The 13,655-nt window shown below is 35.2% G+C and overlaps 1 protein-coding gene across 3 annotated transcripts in view; it reads left to right on the top strand.

Annotated features, from left to right (window-relative positions):
• The window catches only part of FYB (FYN binding protein), a 60,120-nt gene extending 46,756 nt beyond the window's left edge, over nt 1-13,364 (top strand). For 2 of the 3 annotated variants that reach the window (XM_017730242.1, XM_017730243.1), the window contains exons 9-19: nt 89-233; nt 2,505-2,533; nt 3,691-3,760; nt 4,277-4,417; nt 5,092-5,123; nt 6,154-6,220; nt 7,521-7,626; nt 7,917-8,079; nt 11,101-11,134; nt 12,287-12,318; nt 12,433-13,364. In XM_017730242.1, the coding sequence (XP_017585731.1) occupies nt 89-233; nt 2,505-2,533; nt 3,691-3,760; nt 4,277-4,417; nt 5,092-5,123; nt 6,154-6,220; nt 7,521-7,626; nt 7,917-8,079; nt 11,101-11,134; nt 12,287-12,318; nt 12,433-12,473 (860 nt within the window). In that variant the 3' untranslated portion in view covers nt 12,474-13,364. The remainder of the gene's footprint in view (nt 1-88; nt 234-2,504; nt 2,534-3,690; nt 3,761-4,276; nt 4,418-5,091; nt 5,124-6,153; nt 6,221-7,520; nt 7,627-7,916; nt 8,080-11,100; nt 11,135-12,286; nt 12,319-12,432) is intronic. The other variant, XM_017730245.1, reaches the window with a different exon arrangement.
• Nucleotides 13,365-13,655: the final 291 nt, after the last annotated feature.

The following is a 13,655-nucleotide window of genomic DNA, read 5'->3' as shown; positions in this document are numbered from 1 at the left end:
CAAAACAATTCAGTCACTGGTTCTGAACCTCTTGTTAAAATCATCCCTTTACCATTACCCCTTAAACTGCTTTGTTTCATTTATTTAGATGGATACATTAAAACAACCATGGTGGAGATTGATTATGATTCTTTAAAAAGAAAGCAAAAACCATCTACCAGAGCTGCTGTGAAACATACAGAGAGTGACCAAGAAACTTATGATGATGTTGGAGAGCAGGACACGACTAGCAGGTATGTATAAGGAATGTATGGAAAGAAACAAGTGATTCACCCGGGTCAGCGTAGACGGGAAGTTTTACAACAAACCCAACTCTTGTCCCAAATCAGCTATTTATATAAGAAATGTGTTACTATTATATGTAGCTCTTCAGAATGATGTAGTCAGAGGAGTTCAAATGAATCCTGGGATCCAGCATCTGTAAGCACTTATACTTAGGAGGAACCCATACTTTTGGAAGAGGACCTACCTCATTGAAATCCAAAGGAGAAAAAAATGCAAACCATGCAGGATTACAGATCATCTGCAGGAAGTCCAATTCTCTTCCCTCTCTCTCTCTCTTTACTTGTTCTGTCTTTTGGAGTCGCATGCTCCCTTTTCTAACATGCAAGAATAAAAGACTCTAAAAGCAATGGAAACGCTCACTGCACCAGGGAACTCTTGATCACATTCTTTGCTCTCATGAGCCTTAGCATGAGTCTTTAAGTCTTTCCTTTACCATTTTCCTTATGAAAAGAAGGGACTTCTGGAATCATGTCTAGGATAGCCCTTCAGAGAAGAATGTGGCTTATGAGTTTAACCCTGAAAACAAGGCCTCTGGAATTCTATGAGATGGGTATAAGCTATACTTTTTTGACTTCATCAGAAGCACAGTCTCCGTGCATTTGCAGTGCAGTGCTACATTGCAGATTCTCTACTTCAATATGTCATCTTTTTCATGTCAAGTAGGTCTGCAGCTAGAGAAGTGACTTATCCAGCAGCAGAACAGACTTGCTGGCAGGGAAATACCCTAGTGGTCTCTTGTCACAAGAGTCAAGGCTATCACATAACCTAGCATGACAGTGGTACTTATGTTACCAGATCTCACAGAAAAGTTTGCTTCTTACATGTGATTCAACAAACCAGTGCTCATTCTCCATTAAATGTCCTCATGAGCAGAAACACAGAGCCTGGGATTCAGATAAGCGATCTGCATATAGGTGTAAAGGATTTCAATATGTAGGTCAACCATCTTGAAGCACTCAACCTTTACACCTGCTTTTACTGCTTCCCAGGAGGATCCTTAGCTTAGAGGCCTGTCTGGAATAAAAGGACTGCAGCTGTTTGGCTACTAAAACATCCCCATGAGCTCCAGCAGCAGCATTTGGAAAGATCTGCCTTCAGGCTGGCATTCTTTATACAACCAATAGTTTTGTGTCTGGTATTTTTCCAGGTTGCTCAATACCAGTTTTCCTCTCTGAACATTGGTCTCATAGCATTGTGACCTAGCATAAGAGTCATGTTAGTTGTTCTAGGTTTCAGGTAATCTCAGCATTAGTTACTTCATTGGAGAGCTATCTTTGGCCAATCCTTTTCACTAGGGCAAGCATTACAATTAGCCACCTCAATGCAAAGAATTTAGAAAATGTATTGAATTCAAAAGCAAACAACTGCACTTACACTGTTGCATACTAAAATAACAGTGTATTCCAAGGAACTTCAAAGGATGAATGATTGGCTCAGATTCATTAAATCCTTTAAGCTGTATTTTGACATTTTTATCTTCTCTGGTGATTAATAGCATTCTGTTCAGTTCACAAGCATGAACTGTTGGAAGGTCTGACATACATCAACGAGTTTTGAAATCACCATAAGAATGCCATTCTAAAAAAAAATTCTTGACCAAATAGTATTATCTCATTATCAGTAGTATTGCTAATATTCCAAGATTAATAAATAACTAGGGGTGGTGTATTTCAGTATTTTTTGGCACAAGAGTTTAACAAATATCTTGTTTTGATGTATAATTTTAAGTAAAGGTATGATCCGGAAATAATCTCAGCTATTATGAACCTCTCAGGCTTTTTTCAACTACTCTTAAAACATTGGGCTAATATGGTATCCTTCAAATGTTAGAAACATACATTTATACCCAATGAAAGCTAGTTGATAGATAAATTAACTTGTTCACCATTTCATTTCAAGAAGATCCCCTCATAAGCAATGAATCTAAAGGGTCTGGATCTACTCTATAGTGCTCAGGCAGATTATATTTTAATTCCCATCAAGTCTGACTACATGCTCTCCTGAGATCCCTCCCAACACAAATTATCCTATGATCCAAAGGCATATTTTGTACTTTAATTTAAAGATATCAACAGGCATATAAAATATATTCTAAATATTTTTTGCCAAACCCAAAAGCTTTAGAATTAATAATTGCAGAAGTGATGGGTGATCATGGTGTTTTCTTTTTCTGAAGAAGGACTGCTTTTCTCTAAAATGTCTTTTGTTTGCTTTTCCAGTCAAAGTGGTGACCAAAGTGGAGGTGGAAGTAAGTTCTACTTATGTGTTTAGGGGGGAGTTGTTTCTATGTATTTCTTGCCCTCACATTTTGACTCCTGCAGCTTCCACATAATGCAGTAATTATCCATAAGCAAGTTAAATGTTAGCTAACAGGCAACAAACAAGGAAGGGTAGTGGCCAACTTAACTTCCCCACCACCTATGGGAACTTGGGTAAGACAGAATCTTTGTGTTCAGATACTGTGAATCACCAGCATGCCAGATGACCAAACTTTAACTTTTTACTTGTTTGTGAAGGCAAATCATCCCACGAAACAGCACAGATGTAACTGGAGAAATATCAACATGAGCAAGAGGTTTTGTACAGGAGAAATCTAGTTCTGAAATAGCCAATATCAATTAAAGCTTCATTTTGCTGACAGAGTTAGGGGAACATCAGTAACAGCAGTACACTGGAGTCCGAACTACAGTAGCTTCACGCTGTCAAGCTGACATACTCAAAGCCAGTTTCCCCTTTGTTAGCATATATATTTGTAGCATTCTCTGTTAATCACAAGAGCACAAATCATCTTCTCAGCTTCAAATTTAGATACTGGTCATGGCAGAAGCATCTCCTGGCAGTACTGAATGGAGCTTCTGCCAGTTGAGTACAGATTTCAGTGGCTACTCTGACCAGTGCCTAGAATTGGACATGCAAAGTGAGCTAGCCCTGCACAGAAGGAGGTGGGGCACAAAGGTCAAAACTCAGACCAAAGTGGGGAGCTTAAATTGCCCTTGTCTCTGACTTCTTTGGGTGAAAACAAGGTGTCACTCGCTGAGAGTGTTAGTCTGACATGTTCAATCATCACTTGAGTCACACATGAAAACTTGAAAGTCATCATAATGTCTGGACCAAAATCAGCCATTTAGAATTTCATTTCCTACAGTGTAGAAGCATTTGTTTTCAGTATCCATGCTCTTGTGATTGGTAGTGACACATTTAAATGCTGTGGATGGCATTCTAAACTGGGATAAATCTAAATTTCTGTTTTAATAAAGAGTCTGGGCTGATTTACAGAAAGATTCGATTTCCAAGGATATTGCATAAACTGTACACACATCTGATATAGTAAAGAGGCCTATAATGAATACCCTATTCAGCAGCATTAAATATAATTGCATTAATTCAATGTTTGATCTGTTAAAGACATGTTCCCACCTCCTCCTTCTGATCAAGACATTTATGATGGAATTGATGATGAAGATGCTATAGCTAGGTATGTTTTTATATATTTTAAATAATTTGTTTCTTTGACAGAAGGTATTCAGTTTTTAGTATTTTTGAATCAATCATAAGAATTAGCATGTGATCAGCAAGTGGGTATACATCAAAATGGGTATGTGAAGCTAGAGAAAAGGATTCTTCAGTCTTTTGAAGAAGTTTTGTTCTGTAATTTTGATATGTCAGCAAAAGCAGTTTGCAATCATGAAAATCTCCAAATCTCCAACTAGACAGAATAGGTCTGAAATTAAAATAATGAACTAAAATGGTAGGTTGCTGAGTAACAACATGAAAACTGTAAGCCACTAGATTAATATCCATATTACAAAGACATCTCAGTATCTACAAGTAGCCTAACATACATATTTCTAGTTCAGCATTTTAGCACTTGGGTAAGCGACCTCACTTTGGGCATTAATGATAATTATGTGCATCAATGGAGAATTTAAACTGGGCCTTTTAAGAAGAACATTACATTTTACATTGTGATAATCACATGCATACTCCAAAGGTCTGTATCACAGGATGAAGATAAGAATGGTATCTGGTCCTGGGGAATCTTGAAGAGGCTAAAGGTCAAAGATGACAAAAAGAAAAGTGTACGAGAAAAAGCAGCCAAAGTCAATGAGGCAGAAGAAAATGAAAATTTTTTGTAAGAGTCTGCCAGGAAATCAAAGTGCACATTAACTAATTCTAATAAAGCATTGATCATATGCTACTAACATGTCCTCACAGCAGCCTAATGAATCATGCATCAAATTGCAGCTCAGGATTACACTTTTCTGCAAAAACACTGAGCTTTCTTTTCACCTGCATAATTATTCTCTTAACAAGCTGTATTTGTTGCAAAAGTCTGGTAATTAAAATACGCCAAATTCTTTTTTTGGTGAAAAGCACCAAAATAATCTATCATCTTTGTGCCACTCTGGTCATGTAAATTTGCTGCACACTCAGTTAAAATTTACTTTTCTGACCAGTACAATGTAGCTGAGATAAACTGGTAAATCTACAGCCATTAATCAAAATTTTAGGAATAATATGACAAACAGAAAAATGCAAAGATTGTCTTCTACCCATCTTACCTAGAGATTAAATCATCAGGTGGTGTTTTTACCACTTTCTTCAGTCATTTGGTTCTGAACCAGTTTGCTTTAATTCAGTGACAGAAATATATTTAGTCCCTAAGTATTGCTGGTGTCAGTGGCACTTCAAAATGTCTGGAGATTACTTGGAGCCCTTGTGTTGCAAGTTTTTTAAACTATTTAGGTTACAAAAAAGCCTATTAATGTGATATAAATACTTAGTGAGCTTTTTTTTTCCCCCCAGCATGTCTTCCTCAACAAGGCAGTCTGGAAAAGGTAATTAATAGCCTATTGTTCAGTCTCCATATTGATTCCTGATTCTTTTTCTGTATACATTGCTCTGTATCATACTAGTCACAAAAATACATCCAAGGAAGGAAACAGGATATCCTATTGCTTACCCAGTTCCAGTAAACAAATTTCAAATATTGTGACTGATCTTGCTGCAGACAAGGTGATACATATACATTGCAAGCTCCCTGGTAAACAATTTAATGTATTTAATGTGATTTTGCTACCTGAGATTTACACTAGTCCATTTTATTTGACATTAAATATGAACAGATACAGCTGGAAAGAAGCATTCGGTGACACACCCCAAAAGTAAAGAGAAATCCTTTTTGCTGTATTCACCACTTGCAGTGTCTCTGTAAAAGAACATATAAGCATCATCTCAGCTGTGGAATAAAAAAAATTTCTTAGAATTTTTGAGTCTGCTTCTAGAACAGAACCTTTTATATCCTGCTGATTTTTCTAGTCATTGGTTTGATGAGTTGAACAATTTCTTCCCCTCTACAAATATGCTGAATGTGATTCAAAGAATATTCTTGGGCTAAGAATTCTCTTCACTGCTTTGGCATTACAAGACAGCCTAAAAACTAACATACACATGATCCATCTCCACTTCTAAGCAATGTTACACTGACCAGGGTGCTATAGAAGTTATTGAATGTACCTTAAAATCAAACTCAAAAAATGTACTTTGGTGCAATACAATAGGAATTGGATTATTAAAATGAAAGTAAAAAGCTATCTCATGTGTTAAAACTTGCTCCAGCTTCAGATGAGAATTTCAGTGAATACCTGTTGTTATTACTAATAAAGAATCTTAATCTGAAAAGATTGGGTAGTGTTGTGCAGGTTGTGCAAATCACAGAACCCAGAGTTACTATAGACAGTAAATGGCTACAGTACTTGCCATAATGTCTTGTCCACTTAGCTAAAATACCATACATTGTAACACAATGTATTCACTTCTCAGTTTTCACGTAATAATGTTTCATTCTTTTAAACACCATTGTTTCAGATTATGGAGACAATGTTTATGATGACGTAGATTCTTCAGACTTCCCTCCTCCACCACCTGATCCCAGGCAAGTGAAAATATTACCTCCCTGATTAGAAATCTAATACACTGAGAGACGTTTTTAAAGTATGTAACAGAGGCAGATTGCTACTCATACCTGATTTATTTGGTGGTGTCAGGTTTTGTAGTTCTCATAAACCTACTGCTGATAATGGCAGTTGAATGCTCTTTCCTCCATTATAGACTGAAATAATAATTAGACTCTAGAATAATTAAGCATGTTTCGCATGCCAACAAATTCAGTCCCTGATGGACAAGAGGTAGAAAGTTATACAAGGCCTAAAAACTCAATTGTAGATTTTAGTTCTTTTTCTATCAAAATTTGGGATCTCTTAGGATAGATACTGTATGTCAGCTGCTGCAGTATTTTAAGAGAAAAGGAGGCAGTGCCTGTGTTTAAAGAATGAAACATATTTGGAGGTGTAAGATTCAGCTTGAAAGACTTTTATCTGTACCAGAAAATCAGGGTCATCTCTGGAGCACAGTGTTATGAGCATAGTTGCATCTGTGAGGATGACTGCGACATGTCACACCCTGTTGTCGCTTACTCTGCTCAGGTGGAGTGACAGTGCACTACAATAATGTAGTCTGGAAACATAAAACCAGAGAGAGCTCTTTGGACTGTGTATCTAGAGGAAATTATGCGGTCCTTCTAACCTAAATCTAGGGTAGGTCATACAAACACATACATTCATCATCAATGAAACTGTCATCCCTCCGCAATCAGCTAGGATCAAAAAGTAGAGTCAGATTTTACATTCCCAGGTGCATCACCAGAAAGGGCAGTTAGGGCATGAAACCCTTCCTCGTTCTTTGGCAAAAGTCAGTGCTATCAAGGATGTGCAAAAAACAGTGGAACTTGAAATAGATCATGTTATGCAGATTCCCTGGTGCACCAAGGTCTACAGGCACATAGGACTAGCACACACAGGGCTAAGATTTTCCAGCTGCCTCCACATTGTGACATGTTATTCAGCTTGTTGCCCAAAGATACACAGTCTTCATAAAAACTGCTCCTTACTGAGAGATTCTAAAGCGTCATCACAGAAAGATATTTAAAATTAATTTTCAACATTCACTTATGTGATAGATATACTAATATCAGAGAAAAGTAGGAAAGACAATCCCAACATTGTATTTATTTTGAAGTCAAATGTGTATTGTATTCTCAATATTAGGTTTTCAGAGCAACAAAAACCTGATAAAGACACATGAAGGCACATGCATTTTCACCAAAATTATCAGAAAGCATGCCAATGCCTTAGATGTGTTGCTAATTTTGTTTTATCTGTAACCTCTTGGTTTAGTTCATCAAAATCAGGAAGCTTTGGAAAACCTAAGTCAGATGAAAAATACGTACAAAAGCTCAAGAAGATGGAAAAAGAAGAGAAAGAGTTCAGAAAAAAGTTCAAAGTAAGTTTTGTTCAAAGTGTTTTGTTCACATAAAATATAAAAACAAAGTATCTGTATGGTGCCATCTAATTTGTTCCCCATAACTTGCTTTTGAAAGGTGAAGTATTACTACTTGTAAAAACAGTGATCTGAGCATCTCTAAGTCCAAGTGGCAAGCATGGGCACATACACATACTGTAGGATATTTGTTAATTTTCAAAAATTTAGTAATAAATGGGAATATATTAATGGAAAAATGGTAATGGGTTTTAATCATGGTTTCTTTTTTTCTCTCTCTCTCTCCTTTTCAGTTTGACGGTGAAATAAAAGTTCTTTACTCTACAACCACAGTTCAGGATTTGTCTCAGAAAAGATGGGGATATAAAGACTTACAAATTAAGCCAGGGGAATCTCTTGACATTATTGAAAGTACAGATGATACTAAGGTCCTTTGCAGGAATGAAGAAGGAAAATGTAAGTTTTATTAAAAAACTGTAGTACATATCAAATTGTCAGTGAATGGTTGAGTAGGATGTGTAAAACCTCTCTTCCCTGGTTTACCCATGGTTTATCTGGGTGGGTTATCTTTGCCTGGTGGTTGACAAGAGGCAGATTGTTGTTACCTTATTAGCATGTTTTAAGACTGGGTTGCCTTAAAAAAAATCCAAACAGTTCCAATGGACAAGATATACTAAATATGAGAAAAAAAAGAACAATTTTGTTCTGTGAACTTTTTCTTTGCAGCTAGGATCAGCAGATGCTTTTGTTGCTTCTGTCTCCCCTTCTTCGCCAAAAGGAGTGTAGCTATGCTAGCCCACTGAGTCTAGTAAAAGTAAAACCCTTGCTGCACCTCTGGATAGCACTAGCCCATCAACTGCAGCCAAGAGAAAATCAGTAACAATATTCTTACTTTGGATTGCAAGAGATACAGTTTAATCTTTTCAACAGGCTGGGGGGAACATTGCTTAGGCGTCTTCCCCCCAGCTCCCAGCTAATCCAAGGCATATGTCCTTGCTGGTTTGTCTGCTTGTTCTGGGAGCTGCACAAGGCCTTTCAGTGTTTCTTTGAAATCCTTGGCCACAGTTTGCACTGGCAGAAATTTTTGAATTTTTGGAGAAGTCCAAAACCATCTCCTTATGGTTTCAATTTCTTAGTGAGCTTCTGTTACAATACTTTTCAAATCTCCTAGTGAAAATTCACTTTGTGCTGGAACAGCCTACTTTCAAAGTAGCAGCATCCTCCTGCTCACCTTTACTTTTTGCCTCTGACCTATGTTGAAGACAGTCCAATGCTATAAACCTCTGAAGGGGATTCAGCCACCTTCCTTTTATTTTTTCCCTCCTGTACTCAACTGTTACAGTCCAGGAGTACAGCCTTCTTCCTGGCAAGACTGCAGGGTTAGGAAGAATTTCTTGCATAACAACACATATGTTTTTCAAAATATGGATTGCATTGGTAGAGCCACTTCCCAAAAAAAACAGCTTTCAAAGCTGCATTTTTTGAATCAAGCTAATAATAAAGTCGAAAGTAGTTCATGTTTTCCTCTCATAGTCTTCAAAGCCTTTCAAATAATGACAGGAGCTACTGCTTTGCTATGCATAAAAGAGCAAAACAAATAAAAATATCCTCCCTGAAAACTTCTGAATAGATCCCAGTCAATTTTCACATTAGTTAGCAAAGTTTGAATCCTACTTTAGTTCAGTGCATGACAGTTTTGTTTATTTACTCTAGTTGTTCTAGTTCCTCAGATCTTAAAGCTATGATTTTACCTTCTGAAGGCCAGGTAGACTGAAAATCCCCAATTAAAGACGATTTTGTTATTTTCTTGCAAATGAATCCTTTGATTTAATCATTAACTTATGAAGCACTTCCATAGTTTCAAGCCTCTAACAACAGTTAAAAAAACCTACAAATTATATTTCAATGGGTTCTCACCTTTTTAAGCAAGGGCTGATGATCTTACGAACATATTCTGCTATGGTTTATCTTAAATGTTATGAAATTATTTGAAATGTCAAAAGTGAAACAAGGAACTGATTTTCATCTACCATCTCAAATTCCTTCTTGGTCTGAACACACACATTTTGAAATACACAAAAGCTTTCAATATAGCTTCATAGATTTTGCTTAATCAGTAGGACATAATTGGACTTCAGTGGCCCAAAGTTTAAGTTTTGACCTCTCTGAGCTTCCTTTACACCATCAGTGAGCAGCTATCACAATGCGTTACAGCTTTCAATGGTTGCTAAGTAAGCAACATGGAGTGTGCTGACCTGCTGGCTTCTTCTGTATAAAAACTAATAAATTACTTAGAAACTGACACTTTGGACATGTAACTTTGGAAAGGGCTAGATAGTGCTTTGCAGTGGTAGAAGCACTGTCACATGACTTGCAAGAACACTGTTCGTATGCCATGAGCAAAGAAACTTTGCTTTCATGTATTTCACGTGAGAAAATTATATGAACAAACAGAGTACTTTAGATTAGCCAAAGGATTTAAAATTATTCCCTGGAGACTTCAAGAGTCATGGAAATTATTGGACTGCCCTAAAGAGAATTCTGAAAAGACAATATCTTTAAAAAAAAAAAAAAAAATTTCCATGTCTTTATTCCAGAAAATAAAGAGGAAAGACAACTGAGCTAAGATATCCTGAACAGATACTCCTAAAGATTAAAAGAAGGAAATTTACATAGTAATTTCAAATACAAGACAAGATCACATTTATTCTTTAGAACTGTCCTAATTTTGTACCAGCTTACTAATGTTTACCTACAAACATATTATTACTGCTATGGCTCTCTCTTTCTTTGTATTCATTATACCAACTGACAAGTATTTCAGTAGATATCTTTCACCAAAGACAGGAAGTAATTTTTTATAGAAATTATGTACATTTAAAAAAAAGTGTACGTTTATCTGATTTCATTAGTAATGCAGCAGAGTAATAGAATAATACACTAGTCAGTAGCTTTTCTAATGTATTTCCATTATTATTTCCATTATTGGTCTTATTAAGGTTACAGTTAAAAATTTTAAACAGTTAAAGTTAATAGTATTTAATTGGTCTACACATCTTGAAATAAATTTTTGTCCCTGTAGGAAACTTTAAATATTTCTGTTACTTATTATTACTGCAAATATTATTACGTTATTATTATACTGCATTTTTGTCCTATAGTTTGTGAATTGAACTATAGTTTTTGAAACTGTTGTTTCACACCCATCTCATGCAAGCAGGAAACTGATACATAAGATGAAAACCTAATCTTGCATAACCTCTATTACTATTTAAGTAGGCAAATAAGAATAACCAAAACATTGCACGCAGCAGAATCTGCATCAACTATATGTCCATTGTACATTGTTTTCCATCTATTATGTCTTTCTGTCTGATGTATGTAAAAGAGAAAAACTGCATTTCACTAGTGCTAGGAACAGAGGTAATCAAGAGTATTTCAATTTAACTTAAATACATATATATTTCACTTCTACAGATGGCTATGTTCTGAGAAGAAATTTAGTTCAGAAGTAAGTATAAAGTGATCTTTTTGAAAAATTCGTTGTAACAGTTAATTTTGTTCTAAATGGTCTGGTAAAAAAAGTAAAATATAATTATTTCAGTCTGTCATTCTAAACTTGCAAATTGAGTTATTTTTATGGAGTTACAATTTGTCAAAAATTAATCACATACATCCATGCAGGAAACTTGCCAGAGCTTCATTCCTCATTGCTTAGCCATAAACTCTGAAACTGTAAATTTAAACTATGAAAAATCACATAAATTAAGCATTATTGGTACTCGACTCTATTACTGAACAGCAAGTTAATGTAATTAGGTGTACCGATGCCTTTTTCAAATGTTTAAAATAGACCAAATTTTCTTTAGGTTTATTTGTATTTCAGTCTTAGTGGGACAGAGATTTGGCTCAGTGTTGATCCAAATGCATGGAGATCAGCATTTTGGTTCTAATACAAAACTCTTGTCAAACAAAGCCTCTCCATTTCCTTCAAGAGGCTCTTTATATTAGACCCTTAAATATCAAATCAGATCTCACTTTTAGAATTGTCACATTTAGAATTTAGAGGCATTTAACACTTACACAAATATTTGAATTATATATATAAACAGTCTTATTATCTTCTGGGGGCCTGTCCATCCATCTAAGTGACATATTTGGAAATTCCTATTCAAGGAGCATGTATCTTTTATAGATGTTACCTAAATTCATTACCTAAAAAGCTGCACCTCCAAAACTCTTATGTAATTGCTGAGTACAGAAACAAAAAGAATTTCAAGGGCATATTGACTGGGTTTTTTCATTCAATTTTCCTGGTGATCATTTAAAACAAAAATTAGGTATTTAACTTCGTTATGGAAATAACTTCATGAGAATATCTATGTAAAAATGTGATAAATAAAGCAGACTTTTAATAAAGCAACCCTTTCATGTTTGAAAGAAATATATCCAGGTCAACCCTTCCCTGAAAATACTTTGACCTGACCATCTTGCTCAACATTGTTCTGTTACCACAAAGGTTATATTTTCCTAATTAGCAAGTTGATTATTTGATAGATTGCCTGCACCATACTGCTACTGTATTTTGTATTTGCATGCAAACACTAATAAGTATCTGATGTCTCAATTTTTAAATATATTATTTGTCTTTTTTAAATTACAGTGATGGAGACATATATGATGATATTGGTGACGGTATGTTGAACATTTCAAACAATACTTTAGTTATATTCAATTACAATAAATAACTTTATCTTTGTGTTGAGTACTACACAATATTAATATTTTTGTATTTTATTTCCATTTCAGATTGCATCTATGATAATGACTCTGATGCTGAATTCTCTTGAAGTAACAATTTCATTGAAGATCAAACTCTAGTTTGGAATCCCACTTGTGAAAGCAAGAAGAGTCATGAACACTGATTGCAAGTTAATTGGTTTCTTTTTTAAATTACAATTAACCTTTTTCTAGGATTTCAGCCTTTTATCCTCCAGTGCTTTGTAAAAATTTGTATTGCCATTTATCTGAGCATTTAAAATTTAGGGAATATGAGCTAAAGTAAGGATTATGATTTTTCACTTCCTTTCCACATTTCTGACAGTGCATGTAGAAACACTTCTTTATCTATTCCCAAAGAGGCCAGTTCATATCTGTGAAGGGTACTAAGGACAAAAATCCCTGGCAACAGGTTTTACTATATGTTTCACTTATTAAACTGCCACTCTGGGTAGGACAGTATTCTGAAAAAAAAAATGGTGATAACATCCTGTTGTGAAAACAAGAAATCAAAAGTGGGCATCAGAGAAGACAATACATCACTGACCTGCCATTCCAACTGCAATAGTGTTAGCTACACTGACATACAGAGTCATGTTCCATTATTGCAAAAGTCTCTTTTTCTGTGTTGTACTAATGATAGAATATCATTCTCTAAAATTTATTTGAAGTCTACTTTAGAGAATAGTGTTCTACTCTATACTGTAGTGTTGCTCAAAATATACTCAGAACATTTAGTGTAAGATTTAATTTCTGTTTAGTTTGAAGATAAGATGTCACTATAATAATATAGGTATTATAAGCTATAAACTGATGATAAACTTGTTGGAAATTACTTCTAGACTAAATATATAGGTACATTTATCACTCTATTTTGATAATGCCTTTTTTTCCCTAAGTATTGTAGTTTAATACTAGATTTGGCTAAGAAAGAATACAGAAATAAAACATTTCCATGCTTATCCAGTGTAGAAACAACATTTATTCCCCAAGTTCATTTTTGATTCTGTTGTCTGAATGACTAAGTTGCAAATAAAAGCAAAGTCAACAGGTGACTCATAATAATAAATATCACTTTACCCTTATATATCAAAAGTCACTGGAAATCAAAAGACATTTACAGTAAGCTCCTAATAAATAGGGTGAGTGTGTGCAAAAAATGGAACATCTGTTGCTGTAGTGCAAGTTAATCAAAACCTGTAACAACCAGTATGGCTGGATCAGTGTAAGCAGCTCCTTTTGATGATCGAGTC

This window comes from Corvus brachyrhynchos, unplaced genomic scaffold, assembly GCF_000691975.1.
Source record: "Corvus brachyrhynchos isolate BGI_N302 unplaced genomic scaffold, ASM69197v1 scaffold42, whole genome shotgun sequence".
Classification (NCBI taxonomy): Eukaryota; Metazoa; Chordata; class Aves; order Passeriformes; family Corvidae; genus Corvus; species Corvus brachyrhynchos.
This window is presented reverse-complemented; position numbering and strand designations above follow the sequence as displayed.